Source organism: Diceros bicornis, chromosome 28, assembly GCF_020826845.1.
Source record: "Diceros bicornis minor isolate mBicDic1 chromosome 28, mDicBic1.mat.cur, whole genome shotgun sequence".
Taxonomy (NCBI): domain Eukaryota; kingdom Metazoa; phylum Chordata; class Mammalia; order Perissodactyla; family Rhinocerotidae; genus Diceros; species Diceros bicornis.
In genome coordinates, this window is record NC_080767.1 from 14583251 (window position 1) to 14600349 (window position 17099).

Below are 17099 nucleotides of genomic sequence, written 5' to 3' on the forward strand. Positions count from 1 at the left end.
GCCACCAATCTGAGTTATTTTTTGTTGAAATTTCTACCAAATTATTAGTTAAAATAAAATATCTCTAGTCATATTAGCTGCTCTTGACTTCACCCAAGACTGGCTGGTGTGATGGGATTCAACTTACCCATCCCTGATCTTATTCGTCCTCTCCACATTGTCAATGTCCATTCGGATCTTGTACTTGACATGATGGGGCAGCTCCACACTGTTGGGAGCAATTCCAGTGAACACGATACCAGCCCAGAATTTCCTCTCATCCAGCAGCTCCATGGATTTGTTGATGAGCCGGACTTCTGTTGCTATTGGTTCGAGCTTGTTCAGGTTGACACACTGATGGAAGAACAGCCTTCATGAGAACTCTGGTGGCCAGGAAAACAAGCCGTGGCCGAAGCTGACTCTATCCTAGGAGGGAAGTGCTAACTGTATGACTTTTTTCTCCTCACTCTCTAATCCTCTCTAAAGTCGTTTTCCAATATCCAACCAAGAATGGATCTTTTTGTTTTTTTTTGGTAAGGAAGACTGGCCCTAAGCTAACATCTGTGCCAATCTTCCTCTATTTTGTATGTGAGACACTGCCACAGCCGTGGTGTGACAACCAGCATGTAGGTCTGCACCCAGGATCCGAACCTGCAAACTCCGGGTGGCTGAAGCAGAGTGCGCGAACTCAACCCCTACGTCGCCAATTTTGTTTTTTAAATGCAATTTAAGAAAAATGCGAGAAGTATTTAGAGATAAGTTACTCATGTTGATTTTTATGGAGGGAAAGAGGTTGAAACAATGATCATACCTCATTTTCCTCTTTGCTTTCTTAGCAATTTGGAGTCATAACAACTAACCAAACAAAAAAAAGATCAAAAAACCCTTTTATTTGTCCCTATTAAGTCATGTAACTTTTAGGACTAAATTTTTAAATGTAATCTCTCTTATTAGATTTTAGATAAGTTTCATCAATAATACCTTTTTAAGGGAATGCTTTGTTGTCATTAGGTATTGGGATATCAAAACATAGGAAAACCTAGAAGAAGATGGACAGAAACATTCTTGAGTCAGAGAGAATAAAACTAGAGTTAGGTCTGTTTATTTACTCACTCAATCATTCAACTAACATTTATTGAGTGCCTTTTGTACACCAAGCCTTGTGTTAGGTTTGAGGGAATAAGACTACACATTATTTGTAAACTTTCCTCCAATCCGAACCTTACTGCCCCATCTCAGAAAAGAAGCCAAAGCCTTTTCTAAATGATCCACGGGACAGATCCTCACCTCCATGAACCGAGATATGGTCTGGATAGCCCGATTGGTTTCATTGAAGGCTTCTCTCCAGGTGTACACAGAGCCATTCATGGGCTGGACATCCTCTGGGTGCTTGGCCAGAAATGCCATGATATCTTTGGCTGTCCAATCTGAGCCATCCAATTGCTGTTCCCAAAAGTGGTCATTGCCTCTACTGTCCAACAGCGTCTGCCATTCCAGTGAGAAAGTACAAGTAGTAAAACCTGCTAAGTCTTGATAAGCACAATATGATTCACAAAACCCTTTCACATACGTTGTCTGTTTTTTTTGTCTTCACAGAAAACTGTGAGGTAGATAATAGTGTTCTCATCTTACAGCTGAGAATACTGAGGTTGAAAAAAACAGAATAAGATTTTAACCAAGGCTGAGTCATTATGCTCACAGGCATGGAGTGGACACTCAAAGTCACACCAATCTGAATTCAGAGTCCATATGTTTCCAGCCTAGCTTAACAATATTAACTGCAGTAACAACACTGATCATACTTACTCTGTACAATTACTATCTTGGATTATTTATATGCTTTACCTCACACAACTCCACAAGGAAGGTATCTTTAATAGTTCCCATTTTACAGATGGGAAAACAGGTTCAGAGAGGTCAAGTGACCTCTCAGGGCCTTATGGAGCCCTACCATAAGGTCACACAGCTAGTAAAGAGCAAAGCCAGGATACGAAACATGGACTCTGATTCTACTGCACCTTCCACTGAATTATATCATCTTCTACTTTGAGACCCAGGCTGATGACTTCTCATAAAGACTCTATTTCTAGACCGAATTAAGACAAACCCGCTTTTGCTATTTAGTTTGGGAAAATATTGCTGCTGTTAAACCAAGTGAAATATGATCTTTCCCCATTGCAGGATGCATGGGTCATGATGCAAAGGAGACCTAACTTCCATTTCTTGTTCCCTAGCTGGTTGGTTCCCCACATGGGTCAATATGGAAGAGAAGGACAAGAACCACATGGGTCAACATGGAAGAGAAGGGCAAACCAATCACTCAGTAGGTCCAGAGGGCTGGGGCAGAGGCCTGAACAGATGTGCTGCCTGAAAAATGGGTCAGCTCAAACTCAGCTCATGGGAAAGGTAAAGCAGCTGCAGCTCCTGTCACAGCTTTGAGAAGGAAGATGAAACTCTGGCTCTACTGAAATGGAATCTCTAAGGGGCCAAACACGGCTACTTTTTAAATCATTCTTACTTTCACTAACATTATAAGTTTTTGCCCCATGTGGCTTCATATTTACTATTTTAATGGGAGCATAATGGTTTTATAGAGTATATATACTGTAATTTCATTACCTATTCCTGTACTGCTAAGCATTTAGTCTATTTCTAACTTCTCACAGTAACAATTATTATAGCAATAACATTTTCTCTCATACAGTGACTTCTTTCTTTAAAATTATTTCTGTAGGATACATCCCTGAGGGTGTGTGGAATGGAGGTACACAGAATAGCACATTTTTCATGGTTCTTAAAATTTTCATTCCAAATTGTTTCCCATAGGGAATAACAATTTATACTGTCATCAGTAAGCTATATAACTACTTTTGTTAACATAAACGATACAAAACTGTACCTCACAAAAGTTCACAGGGGTATGGGTTAGCAAGGCTAAAATGACTTTATTTGGAGACTTGAACTGAACAAATAAGAGCTGAGTGAAGACTCGTAGTGTCTGGGGTGAGGCCTGCCCTGCCCAGTGTGGCTTCTGAGCAATGTGGCCAAGGAAGGCAGCAAGATTGGAGAGGCGTGCCCATGAGATCACTGATCGCTTTACCATTCTAGGGCACATGAGGGGACCAGGAGACCTAAGATCACCTTTGGGAGTGGTAGCCAGGGAGAAAGCAGGGCCTTGAGGTGAAGGGGGCAAAGAGCAGCTCAGAAAAGGGAACAGCTGAGTATCAGTGGTTTCCATGACTCAACAGAGAAGTGTCTCCGGATCTGTGGGGGTGATACAACCGGTACAGACAGAGCCAGAGAAGCAGAAAGACAAGAGCTACCAGAGAGTCGAATGGTGGTTGTCAGGGGCTGGGATGGGGGAAATGGGAGATGTTGGTCAAAGGGCACAAAGTCTCAGTTATACAATATGAATAAGTTCTGGAGATCTAACGTACAGCACGGTGAATAAGTTAACAATACTGTACTGTATACTTGAAATTTGCTAAGAGATAACCATGTGAGGTGATGCATATGTTAATTAGCTTGATTATGGTAATCATTTCACGATGTATTTGTATATCAAAACATCAAGGCATACTCCTTAAATATACACAATTTTTATTTGTCAGTTATACCTCACTAAAGCTGAAAAAAGCGAAAGAAAAAAAGATAAGAGCTACTCCAACAGAAGAAGAAGCCTCAGGCACGGCCTCATGTACCAGACACGAGGCTGCAGGGGGTGCAGAGGACTCAGAAGCCCAAGCTTGTGGAATTAAAAAAACACTCCATAATAGAGGAAAGAAAGCAGTCGGAGGAGGCTCCTTCACATTCCACCCACAAGCTGATGAGTCCCTAGTCAGTGTCTCCAGCCTAACCAACCCCTGCACTCTAGGCCCTAATATCCGTCGGCCTATTGGACATCCCCACCATCTACCAGCTAGAGATCAAGAATCAGCCTGATGCCTCCCTCTCCTTCATCCCTCCACAACCGAGCAGTCACCAGGCTTCACCTCCTGCCCAAGGCCTTGGCCTCTTACTTGGATAGCCTCCACCCTGGTCTCTGCCTTCCATCTGCTCCTCTTTAATACATCTGCTGTATCAGAGTAATGTATCTACATTTCCCCTTGCTTAAAATCCTTTCATGGTCCTCCAGAGCTTAAAGGAAAGGTCCTTGGCTTGACAAACAAGGCTCTCCAAACCACATGCCATGCCTTTCTCCCCAGCCACAGCTCCTACATTTCCATTGCACATCCTGGATTCTCCCACCAGGACTCCTAATGAATGCCACGGCCATGTTTACAAGGGCCTTGTCCCATAAGAACTGGGAGCCTATGAGCAGCTGGAGCATCTGCGCTCAAACTCTCCATTTAAGAGTAGGGGAAGTAGCCATCTGCCTGCAGACCAAAACTCCTGGAGTCCTTTCACCAAGGCCCCTCATCATCCTCTGAGACTCAGATGGAGGGAAGTCCAATAAGTAGAAATATGGATTCCAAAGAGAGGACCAGGAAGAAGAGGTCTGAGACCACACCTAGGTCTGTGGTGCTGTCTTTGGCTGAATCACAGAGAAGAGACTAAAGCCCAAAAGCAACCCATATTTGAAGGGCATGAGTTGTTGTTGTTATTATTATTATTAGTCAGGAATTATTCAGTAAATCTATACAAATTACTGTTCACGCTTTTCTCACTGAAGTCTCTTGGTTTTTAAAGGTCCCAATTTAAGAATTCTGCACATGTAACAGGACTAGTACAACAAAGATGAGTCCAGCTTTCCCATCATTGGAAGGCCCCTGAGGTACCGTCCTTCTCAGGGCATCAGGGGACAGTCCTAAGCCTGGGAGAGTACCTTCCTTTAGAGGTACTGCCTCTAAAACCCAGCTGCCCCTCCGATCAATGAGGTGCCAAGACAAGAAACCAGGAAAAATCCACTCCTGCCTCTTAGTAGCAGCAGAAACAAATGGAAGAGGCCTCCCTCACCATGGAGACAGGAAATAGTCTAATGATTCTCTGACTCAGCCCAAGGCAGGGATGATGTGATTAAACGGCACTCAGGCTCAAGCAAAGGAGACATTCTTTGCTCAGACTCCTCCACTTTTGAGTCCAATTGTCTCCAGAGCACTTATCCCTTTCAAGTGGTTCTGAAGCACTGAAGCAATTCCCCTCCACGTGGTAATGGAGGCTCCACACTCGCACAGTGCCTACGGAGTGAGTATCTCAGACCCTGTCCACAGGTCAGACCAGGCCTTTGCTCCCATACCTCTTTCCAAGAACTACCAAGACACAGGGAGGCTAAGCAAGATGCTATAGTTGGCTCTGGAGACAGAAATGAAAATAGTCAGGGTCCTGCAATCACCAAACTCTTGCTCCAAATACCAGCCCTCACTAAGTTTCTTAGAAAACTGAATTTGACCACCAGACACACGGATGCTGATGTGCATGAAACACAAAATGTGTTATCTGTGTACTATGATCTGTATCTCTGACAAGGTGGCAGCCCTGTGGCTTGAGCTATACTCAATACATCTATACTGGTTAAATGTAAAGAATTCTCATCTCAGTCACTTCCAGTAAAGTGACCAGAAACTCATGTTTCCAGTATCAAGCAGGCACACAGTAATCAGAGAGACACTCACCCGGACAAGGTCCATTTCTGGGCTGCTCTCCATGAAGGTCCAGATCTTGGGGCTGAGCTCTTCCCACATGCCTTCCAGATCATGAAACACAGCCAGTTCCTGGAAGGTCTTATTCACCTGGAGTCAGGTGGGGAGCCAAGGGCAGCAGAAGAAGGAGAGGAAGAGACATGAGAAATTCAGCTGCTCCCTGAAAAGATATTCCATCAGAGTGGCCCTTTTCCTTCCTCCCCGTCGCCAAGAAGTGCCTGCCTGCAGCTGTGATTCAAGTGCCCAAGGCTGTAGAGCTGGCCCTCAGCAGTGGGCTCTGGTCTGGATCAGACTTGAGGTTCCTACTCTTTGGAAATCCCAGAAGAGCCATGAGTATACTCAATATGCTCCATCCGAAGCTGCCTTTACTTTTTTGCCCCCAATACTAGAAAGGTTCTCAAGACAGAGTCTTAGGCCCAGGCAGCTTACCTCAGCCATAACCTGCCTTGTGGCGGGAGTGTCAGGTGTATACAGGATCTTCCCAACAAGCAGAGGCTTGAGAGCTTTCCATATGATGCGGGAAAGAGGACTAGACTCCAAATTCTTCATCAAATCATTGCAATAAGGAGCTGTGAAGAAGATGAAAGGCAAATACTCATTCATATGCATAGTCATATACTTACAGGAACCAACAAGGGCTTTGGAGCCAGCCAGACAGGCCTGGGTTCAAATCCCAGCTCTACCACTTAATAGCTATGTAACAAATAACTTCATAAAAAAGTAAAAATAAATAAAAACGTCCAAAAGTCACATTTGAAAAAAAAAGACAAATAACTTCACTTGTCTGAAGTGGTCAGTATGCCCCTCTGTAAAAATAAAGTTAATAACATCTACTTGGCAGAGATGGGGGAGGATTAACTGAGATGTTATCTGTAGAGCCCCTAGAACAATGCTTGATAAATAATTATAGTTTATTATGACACTGATCCTGGATAACTCACAACTGAGACAATGTAGGGAAATATTTTTACTATACACAACCCTGTGTAACTCTAGACTCATGCTATTTCGCCAGCCCTCACCACTTTGTTTTCATTGAAAACAGAGGGCTAAATTCAGACCTCAGTTTTCAAGCAAAAATAAAAATTTTCCCTTTAATTAATAGGTCTCATCACAAGTAGAGTTACAGGTAATAAAAATCCGAAGTATAACAAACTGGGTTTGATTATCCAGAAAGATTCCTAAATTTTTTTTTTTAATTTCACTCCGGGTTCTCCTTAATACCAAGTATCCTCTATATGCTACAAAGATAATAGATTTTTTTTTTTTTTAAGTGGATTTGCTCACAATTATATCTGTTGTGCAAATGAAGCCTCCCTTGGGTTGACTTGCAAAGTGAGGGAGAGGAGGGGATGGCATTTCAGAAAACTGCCTATAATGCCATCCCCTCCAGGCTTGCAAAGCAACCTGCAACGTCTGGAGTGCTTTACTCCAGAGAAGAACAGAAGGTTCTTATGTTACAGTAACTCACAGAAACCTGCCTCACTCAGTGTCTGAAAGACACACCTGTGGTTGGAAATGGAGACAGGCTCACTTGCGTCATGTTTTCAAGGGAAAGGATGTCATTGTCTAAAACTGTAACACTGGCTCCTCGCTGCCACCAGGCACAAGACACACATCCCCACAGAAGTGCCCAAGTGTAGGGAGCAGATATGGAGTTACAAGGTTCTTTAACACTGCCTTGCAGCTAAGAACCAAAAACAAAAAGCGGATCAAATGTCTGAGTCTGATGGTAGACACACGCCACCATTAACAGGTATTTCAGAGGCCGAGTGGTTTCCCAGAAAAAAGCATGGAGCCAGGTGGATCTGGGCTTCATCCTGGCTCTCGTGGATTAGCTATGGTGTGGCTTTGACCCAGTCACTTCACTTCTCTGAGCCTATAAAACGTGGGGTTATAAAACCTTCCTTGCAGGATTATCGTAAGGGTAAATGAGATAATTTAAATAGAGTGCACAGTACATAGGAAATGTTTCCTAAATGTTAGATTTTATCATAGTTATTACTGTTATTTTTAAGTTTTTATTATAAAGCATACCTCAATGGTAATAATAATAAGGGGAGGAGGAGCTGGAGGAGGAGGAAGATGATCAGTATCTAATCCTTGATTACTCTGGGAACCAGCCTCCTACATCCCCCAGAAAACTGAGGCGACTGGCTTGCAATAATTCACTCATTCGATAAACACTACTGTGCACCCAAGATAGGCCAGGCCGCATTTAAAGAAGTGGGGACAGTGAGCTGATGAGACAAAGACTCTCTCCTCTAGGAGCTCAGTCTGGTGGGCAAACAGACACATCAACCTCCAATGCTGCTACAGAGGATGAGGGTAAGCACGAGGTGGGAGGTGACATGGGGCTGAGTCTAGAACCAAGGTGGGGTTGGGGCCAGGGCCTTGGCCTGCACAGACACTCACTCGTAGAGTTGTCATAGAAGGTGCCAGCATCTTCCTCAGTGCCATTGCCTCCAAAGAGGGCTTTGTAGTTGTTGTCCTCATACCAGTTGAGGGACTTGATCTTCAGCCCCCCACCCTCGGGATGGCCACAGACGATGCGGGACACAGCCTGGTATATCTGGGTGGAGGAGCTGGAGCTGTTCACACTGGTCAGGAACATCACCTCCTGCCGCATGTCACTCCAGCTCCTCATGCTGAACAGCTGGTGCCAGGGATCGGGAAGAAAAGGAGAGGGAAAGGAGAGGGGAGAAAAGCGGTGGGGACAGGGAAGAGAAAGAAACATCTTATTTTCTTGACCTCTCCAAAGCCACATCCCAGAACACATTTTGTCTGATGGCATCTCCTCCAAGTCTTGTGATGAGATTGCTAGAACCTGGCTCTTCCATTTGTGGTCAGGGGACCAGTAGCATCTGCGTTATCTGAGAGGTTGTCTGAAATGCAGATTCTGAGACCCCTCTGCATTTTCACAAGACGCTCACGTGATTCTTATGCACATTAAAGGTTGAGAAGCAGAGCCTAGGAGATAGTGGAACCCCTGGTGATGGGCTTTATTTTGCTGGGATTATCTTCTGGTTTATAGAAGAGAATGCTTTCTCTGAACAGCCATGTCTGACCACGGATGAGTACATCAGGAACGGCTCACATCCTCCATCACTGACTCATTTCTGAAACACCTCAAACTTCACTGTGTAAACTGAGGAGTCCTCTGCTCCTCAGGAGAAAAGGTACTGTGTCTGAAGCCCCCTCTCTCATCTCAGTTAAGTGTCGGGCAATGGAAAAAGCACAAGGCAGGAGACCCAAGTGTGAATCCCAGCTATGTCCCTCATTAGCTTATTCTAGCCTTAGAAAAGTCACTTCTCTAAGGTTCCAACTTCTCATCAAGACGATGACGCTAAAACAGAGTAATCACAGATACACGAGAGAGGGCACTGCACGGGCTGAGTCAGATGCCCCGGGCGGCCAGAGGCTGCGTCTGTGACTTACACTCAGCAAGCGCTTTGTCTCACATACAAATATACTCCAGCACCTTGTGGAGTTCTGGCCCAATTGCTCTTATTATTAAATATTTATAGAGCACTTTGTATTTCCATGCATTTCACAATAAATCATTAATAAATCCATACATTCTTCAAAATATCTCTGCGTGTTGTCACCACCTAGAAGACTGAGCAGTGGAGAGAAGGGAGGAGAGGCCGTGGGACCCTGCGTGCACCCTGAAGAAGACCTAGATTTGGACTCCACATGCCCAGTTTTCTATCTCACAGAGCCTGCTGGTTCCTATGGGTAACCATGGTCCGTGATGCCGTGGATCCTGACTTTGCCTTCTGCTTCCAGAGGCGGACAAGGCACTTCAGGGGTGGGTCAGGTGTCACAAAGATTACGCCCTCCAGAAAGGGAGCATCTAGCACATGCCACAAGAACACAATTATTGGGTGGTCAGCTTTTTCTTATGTTATCTTTTCAAAACCTATATATGGTATATACACAGCGGGGAGAGAGGTAGGCAGACCAGTTTTCCTTTTGTTGGTGGGTGGAACAGCCCTGGAGACTTTTAAACGATGGCGAGTAACAGCCACTCACTTCTCTTTCCACAGGCTGCCTCAACACCACCATCCTGCCATCCTCCAATCAAAAGAACAAATTTCTTCCCACATAAAGCTAGCACATCTTTGGACAGAGGCACCAAACTATTGGCTCTTCCCAGCACCTGTCTTGGGGGCAAACTCCTACTCATTCTTCTCCACCCCAGCTCATGGTCTGCACTTCCTCTGTGAAGTGCTCCTGATTTACAGGGTGGGGCAGCCATTTGTCCCCCCAGCCCCCGAAAGGTGGTGTTTCACAACCATCTGTGGAGTGAATGAATGGCAGACCGACCGACTGCTGTCTCAATCCACTGCGATGGCCTCCTTCTGCCCTTGCCCCTGACCACAGTCTCTTCTCAATTTAACAGCCAGAATGTAAACAGTCTACACACTCTAGGTCACATCATGTCCTCCACTCTGCTCTGAACCCTCTGCAGGCTTCCCACCTCGATCAGCAGGCATTCAGCCTTACCAGACCTGCACGGCATTCACCTCCTTCTCTTCTCTGATCTTCTCTCTGAACACCCTCTCACTTGCTCACTTTGTTCTGGCCACATTAGCCTCCTTCCTGGTCTTTAAACACATTCCTTATTCATATCCTAGCATCAGTGTCTTTGTATCTATGGTTCCTCCTGCTTGGAGTGCCCTTCCTTCTCCATTGACACACTATCCTTTCCTCCAGGTTCAACTGTCACCTTATCAGAGAGGACTTCCCTAATCACCTCCTTTAAAACAACACTTCATCACTCTCTATCTCCCTCACCCAGCTTTACTTTCTTCATTGCACATATCCTTGCTGTCACATTATACACTGACCTGTCTCCCACCCCATGCGAGCCCCACGAGAACAGGGAAGTTTGTGTGCTCACTGTCCCCAACTGTAGCAATGCCAGGTGCCTGGCAGGTGCTAGGTGGGTAACAGACGCTGCTCCTTGTCCTGCCTTTCCAATCTCTTCAGGCACACCTTCCCTGTCACCCACATGTGGAGCTCATGTCAGCTTTGACTCATCTGGCTCTCCAAATCTCCATTTCTACCCAATTGCTAGGTCCTGTTAATCCATATTGTCTTTCTTTGAAGAGTCTCCTTTCTATTCTATTCCAGTTACCATCAGAGTTCATCAGACAAAAAGGGGGCTATAGCAGCAAGACGACAGGAGTCCAACAGTCCTGGGTTCAAATCCCAGTTTTGCCAATTAACTAACTAGATGACTGTGGGCAAGTTGTCTAACTGTTCTGAGCCCGAGTGCCATCTGTAAAATGGGCACAATAAGCCCCACTCACATTTGTCATGCAGATTATACAGGGCAATTAGGTGAAAGTGCATAAACCAGAGCAGCTCCTCAGAAAACGTTAGCTCCCTTTTCCTTTCAAGGGCTGTGCTTTGGTCAAAACAATCAACTTTCTTTCCAAACACTAAACAGATAAGTGCATTTATTTATTTATCTTCTCCCATTTGTCCCAGAGAAATGGCATGTTGGACAATGAGTAACTCGTGGTCAAAGTGACCAGAAGGTGTTCCATTGAGAGGAGTGGGTGGCCCTTGTTTGCCCTGGAACAGGGAGCAAGCAGGACACACGAAACAGCTGCCAAGAAAAATGTATATTGCTCAGTTCTCTGGAGAGTTTCCGCCACAACAGCAGTGGGAACATCACATGCTTTCAATTATCTTTTTACCCCAGACAAAAGGCGGGCCAGTGGTGTAAGAGGAAACAGCTGTAACCAGACCCTGAGTTTCAGAGGCAGCCTCCCATGTTGTAGGGACTCCATGAACAGTCCCCACTTTGCTACCTCTAAGGCTGGGAGGGGACCTACAAGATCAGTGCAGAGCATGTCACTGTCCGCTAACAGGACCCTAGAGCAATGGCTATGGACTTGCAGGCAGTTTCTGTGTCTCCCTCTGCCTCCTGCAAGAACCCCGGGTGACCTAGCTTCTCCACCTACAGAAAAGTCACCAGCGTTCATAACCAGAGTAACATATGGCAGGCGGGAAGACGGCTTCTCCTCCCAAAAGGGACCTGAAAGCCAAGCCTCTTCAGTGAGACACACATGAGCAGAATTAAAAGAAAAGAGAACCAAAAGAAATTCACTCAAGTATAGACAGTGTTGAACCTCAGTGTTTTCCGTATGTTCCCAAACGTTCTGCATTTTACACAATGAACATTCAATACTTTTATTCTCAGAAAACAAAGCAAATTTTGATATTTGAGAAAAATAATAAAAACACAAAAAATGAGTTAGAGAAGCAACTCAAAAGAAGTTTGAGTCAAGTCTGAGAAAATTTCTCCACAAATCATTCCTATCCAACGTCCTATCCATTGAAGTCTGCCTTGTTTCTGACCACGAGCCCCTGCTCAGCTCCCTACACACCAGGCTCCAGAAAGTCCCTTCTTCCAAGTCTAACTTGAAACAGGGCTGGGCATCAGAAGGGTGAAGCACACGCTGGCTAGGAGGCAGAGGAAAAGGTTAACCGCTTTTACAAGCACCTACAGGCCTTCTAATCCTAAAACAAAGGTTATTCTGACGCATTTGTCAACATGTGACCCTGAAAGGCAAACAGCTTCACGTTCATCAAGAGACTATATTCCCAAAGCTGGACATCAGAGGCCAGATGTTTACACCGGAAAGATCTGAATTAGGGGTACCATGTGATTCCCTTAGCAAACAAATGTTCTGGTAAAAAGACTGTCTGGCCTTCTACTGAAGAAGAAATATGGAGAAGTTTCTGGTAAGACAAAACAGGACATGGGGGGTGAGGACGGATTATCCTCTTTACAAATGTGTCATTAACTAGGGGCAGAGAGTAACAATGGGAGAAACTTACAGACTAGATATCAGGCCTTTAGCCACTAACTCATTCACTCTGAGATACCTATGAATCTTGGTTTCTTCATCTCTAAAGTAAGGAGATTAAACCAGATAATTTTTAAGATCACTTATGCTTCTAAAATTGCTTTTACATTTCATATGACATTCAAATCAAAGGGCTCCCCTTAGCCAAACTCAGGATCAAAAAAAAAGTGATCGTGGATGGTCTGCCTTCTGGCACCAGAAAGACACAACTTACCTCTTGGGCCAGCATCCCGAGACTATCCAGCAAAGTTTTTGTGGCTTCAGCCAGCTCCTGGCTCGGGAAGGGAGATGTGGAGTTTAGTCTTGTCTGGAATGAGAAAAAAATACTTTGCTTCTAAACTCAAATGTAAACCTGAAATCTCTATTGAAAATAAGCAAGTTAATTAAAACCATTCACAATCTTGAGTTTAAAAAACAAGAAACCCACTCTTAACCAAAATAAGACACTAAAATTATTTTAACTGTATGTTTACATGTTGTTTTCTTCAGATAAGAATTACTAATTCTTTGATGAATGCTTTTAAATAATGTAGGAATATATATTTAAAACTAGCTGATATGCAACATAAAAATATCTCATGCGAGGTATGTGTGTGTGGTCCAATGCTACTCTGACCACAAATTCCCAATTCTGTCTCTGGTTCTGCAAGACAGGTAACATGGGAATGGCCTTGAGAAACAAGTTTGTGATGGCTCACAAGCAAGGAAGAAAATGGAAAGTTTACAGCTGCCAAAAGCATGGGAAGAAGGAATTCTCTCTCATTTTGCTCAAGTCAGCACTGTTTCTAACACTGGAAATTTAATACAGAACATTTTTATGTCTAGTTTTAGTCATATTTATATATTTAATTGCTATTATATACCACCTAGCTGCATAGCAACTATAAGAAAATAATTCATTAGGCCCAAAAAAAGATAAATTAGGGCAGAAAGCCTAGGCTAGAGAAGGAATAAAACAATGATGCACAGGCTCTGAGGCCAGAATTGCTATAGCTGAGGAGCCTCAAGTTTGGTTCTAAGTTTTCAGGCTTCCAAAGAGAAAAAGATACAGGGTCAGTTTCACTATTCTTATTTGTCAAATAGGGAAAAAAAAAGTTTTCAGGGAAAACTCATCTTTCCTTGGTGTTTCTATGGGCATTGTTTTATTCAATATCAGACACTTCTGAAATATAGAGAAGGCTGGGCTATTTTGATATTTGTCTTATATCAGAGATTGCTGTCAAATTATAATGCAGACTGCATGGAAAATGGCTTAAAGTGGATGGAACTCATCATTACCTCTGAGAAATAGCAGCCTGGGATGTTTTCCTTTAAAAAGAACTCCAAATGCAGAAGATTAAGTTAGTATCATCACGATCATCATAATATCCAAATATAATCCTGAATGTACATTTCTAAGAGAATCTGTCTAAAGGTTCTATGAAAGAATTTTTCCAGCCTGGTTCGTGAGCTCTTCTCGAATGGCTTACTCACAGGTGTCCAACATTCCCACACTCAGTCCTCTGATGGACCTGTGGTTTCCCTTATACTCAGGTAGGTCTCTATGGTACAGTTCACGGCTTGTGTTAATAATCATCCCTTCCATGAAGTAATTCATGAGCAAAAACAGGTGGAGTATTTTTGTTTTTTACTTTCTCTCTTCAGGTTCATGTTACAACTAAAGGTTCACACACTAGAAGTTGACCTTACAGAGAACTTGCCATAAGGAAAACTTCTGCAAACTGAGAGGTCTTAATTGGAAGACATAGGAAGTAAAGTGTTTTTGTGCTTACCACGAGGCCCACAGGATGAAATACACTCGGGATTGTACAGCAAAACAAAAAAATACCAAATTAACTTAACGTAAATTTTTTAAACTTAAAATTTGGTAGTTAATCCATTTCTTTTATAAAGTCTGAATGGAAATAAGATTCTTATGATTTTTGTCACTCTGCTCCTTCTTCTCTGGTTATAGGGACCTGGGGGGGCTGCAGAAGCCTGGGCAAATGACTCAAACTCCCCCTGCCTCCATTTTCTCAGCTATACAGCAGAGTTAATAATGCTGTGCACATATGACAGCATTTTCATGAACAATAAACTAGAGGACATGTGCAGAGCACCATGCCTGGCACATAGCAGATGGTCAAAATTATACATAATTTCATCCCTGCCTTTCTCTTCCTTTCCTTGAAAGTTTACTACCAAAACTGAAGGGCTCTTGTCTGCAAACAGGGTTTTCCAGTTTTTGAAAAGACATACATCCTCCCTCCCATCTCTTGGCTAGCTCTCGATGAACACTTTCTCCTCTTGAGGGTCCCTCCCTTAGCTAGGCAGAGAGCTCGAGCTGTCATCTCACAGCACATCAGCCACACTCCAACGTGCTATTTCTAAAATTATAAATACTCTTCAGTGCAAGACAGCCTCATCCTAATTCCTGAAGGCTTGAGATAAAATGCTTCTCTCTCTTCTATAACCTTTTTTCTTTTACTCAATGTTTGCCAAACTGTGAAATAGACGATAATGTTAAGTGGATAAAATATGAATATATATATATTTTTATACCATATACACAAACGTGCCCCAGAGTTGACATTTAAATTGAAAAATCTGAATGAAAAATCATTACCGATGATTATGTATCTGCGTGTATCTATATCTATATGTAGATATACACACACACCTTTATCTTAACGTATATTCATGTGTACCTTCTATTGACAGTAAGTGATATTGATTTTGCTTTTACAGTAGTGATAAATTTCTTTTCTAATTAAATTTATTTATACAAAAAAGTCAGTCAATTAAAAGGAAATATTAAATTAAAATGGTACCAATTGCACTTGAATACAAACAAAACTATGACAGGGGACTGTGAATGACCAGATTTTGCTACTACACTGTGGTCCTGGGAGCGCCTGCACAGGAACCACCTGTGCTGCTTTTGTTCAGCACGCAGACTCCCAGCCTCCTGGATCTGCTCATTCAGAAGCTAGTGGTGTGACCTTAGAATCCTCAGGGGATTCTTTTGCCCACTGAAGTTTGAGAACCACAGAGACACAACACTTGGATGATGTTCACACCTTTTTCACACCATTCTTTGCATGAACTTGATCGTTTGTGCACTCCATTTCTGGTCCACACATTTCTGTCTATTTTGGATTGTGACGCAGGGAAGAGAGGCTAGTCAGTTCACTTGGCCCTGAGTGGGATCCAAGATGGTGGCAAACACATGTGAGGCCAGGTATGTCACATCAATCATGTACACAAGTCACCAAGTGTAAAAGACCAGGTTTCTAAAGCTCCAGACCCAATGCTGGTCTGCTCTCACCGTTAGGGGTCATCTTTCCCCTGAGCGGTGCAAATCAATGAGCAGTTCATGTTCGTAGACTAGGTCTTCCCCATCTGAACGAGTTTAAATTTTCATAGGTAATGATTGTTCCTTAAGGTTTTTCAACTTAAATGCCTTAACTTTGGGGCAAGCTTACTCTTCTTGTTTTAAAAGCTATACAATTCAGCAAACTCCAAGCACACCGCAGGACTTACTACATGATTGTGTAACCTATGAATATAGTTGACCACAGCCATAAATATAAGGACTTCACTACATTTACTGTGGATATCGGACCTTTACGTATTCAGACACCAACGCAAAACGATACCACATCTTACTACTGTTGTCAATAGTCTAAACTTTGGTTTATTTGTTTAACTGATTGATTTGGGTTTTGGTCTATAAGAGAAACATTGGCTAAACCCATCCATAAGTAATAGGTAGAACAGTCAATGTCATTATTAGGATGCTTTTTACACTAATCGTTGTTTGAGATTAAATGCTTACTATTCATTAACAGTATTGGCAACCTGTAGTCAATACAAATAAATTTCCATTTTCAAAGAAGTGTTGGTTGGAGTTACACATACAGGTGTGGGTTGAGATCACAGGGCTTAAAAAAAACACAATTCAAATTCAACGTCGAGTTTAAAGCTTAAATTATCCAGATATTTTGCTCAAGACTTCATTTTACTTTTCTGTGCTTGGACACTATAAAATACAGAGAATAGACTGATGCAAATCAGGAAACTTAATATTACAAATTAGTGAAGAAAGGATAGGCTATTCAATTGCTGGGACTAGTTATTTATATAAGAAAAATTATAAATTTTCTTCTCATAGCACTGTACAAAATTAAATTATTGGTAGATTAAAGAGCTAAAAGTAAAAATTAAAGTTTCAAACATATAAGAGAAAATATACTTATGCACTTGGGGTAGGAAAGGGCTTCTTAAACAAATATCAAAAGTTCAAACCAGGAGAGAAGCCAAGATGGCGGCGTAGGCAGACTCTGAACTCAACTCCTCCCGCGGACACAGCCAATTTACAACTACTCGTGGAAAAATTAGCCCTGAAGGAGAACTGAAAACTGGATAAGAGGAACTCCTGCAACAAAGGACAATCCCAATTGAAGTGGAAGAGGCAAAAATTCCCTTCTGGAGAGAAAAAACGCTACCTTCCAAGCCGCCAGCTTCACGGCCACCCAGAAGCAGCCCACAGGTACGCAGCCTCCCTGGAGGAGTGGGGCCCGGAGCCGGAGAGTGCCCCCGCTGTGGGCATTTT

General features: G+C 43.1%; 1 protein-coding gene across 3 annotated transcripts in view; it reads right to left on the minus strand.

Moving 5' to 3' along the window:
- The window catches only part of ABCA1 (ATP binding cassette subfamily A member 1), a 134834-nt gene that overhangs the window by 48799 nt on the left and 68936 nt on the right, over positions 1-17099 (minus strand). For all 3 annotated transcript variants that reach the window (XM_058523695.1, XM_058523696.1, XM_058523697.1), the window contains 6 exons: positions 12720-12812; positions 8034-8274; positions 6048-6187; positions 5592-5708; positions 1267-1464; positions 128-333 (listed from right to left, as the gene is read on the minus strand). In XM_058523695.1, coding sequence (XP_058379678.1) covers positions 128-333; positions 1267-1464; positions 5592-5708; positions 6048-6187; positions 8034-8274; positions 12720-12812 — 995 coding nt within the window. The remainder of the gene's footprint in view (positions 1-127; positions 334-1266; positions 1465-5591; positions 5709-6047; positions 6188-8033; positions 8275-12719; positions 12813-17099) is intronic.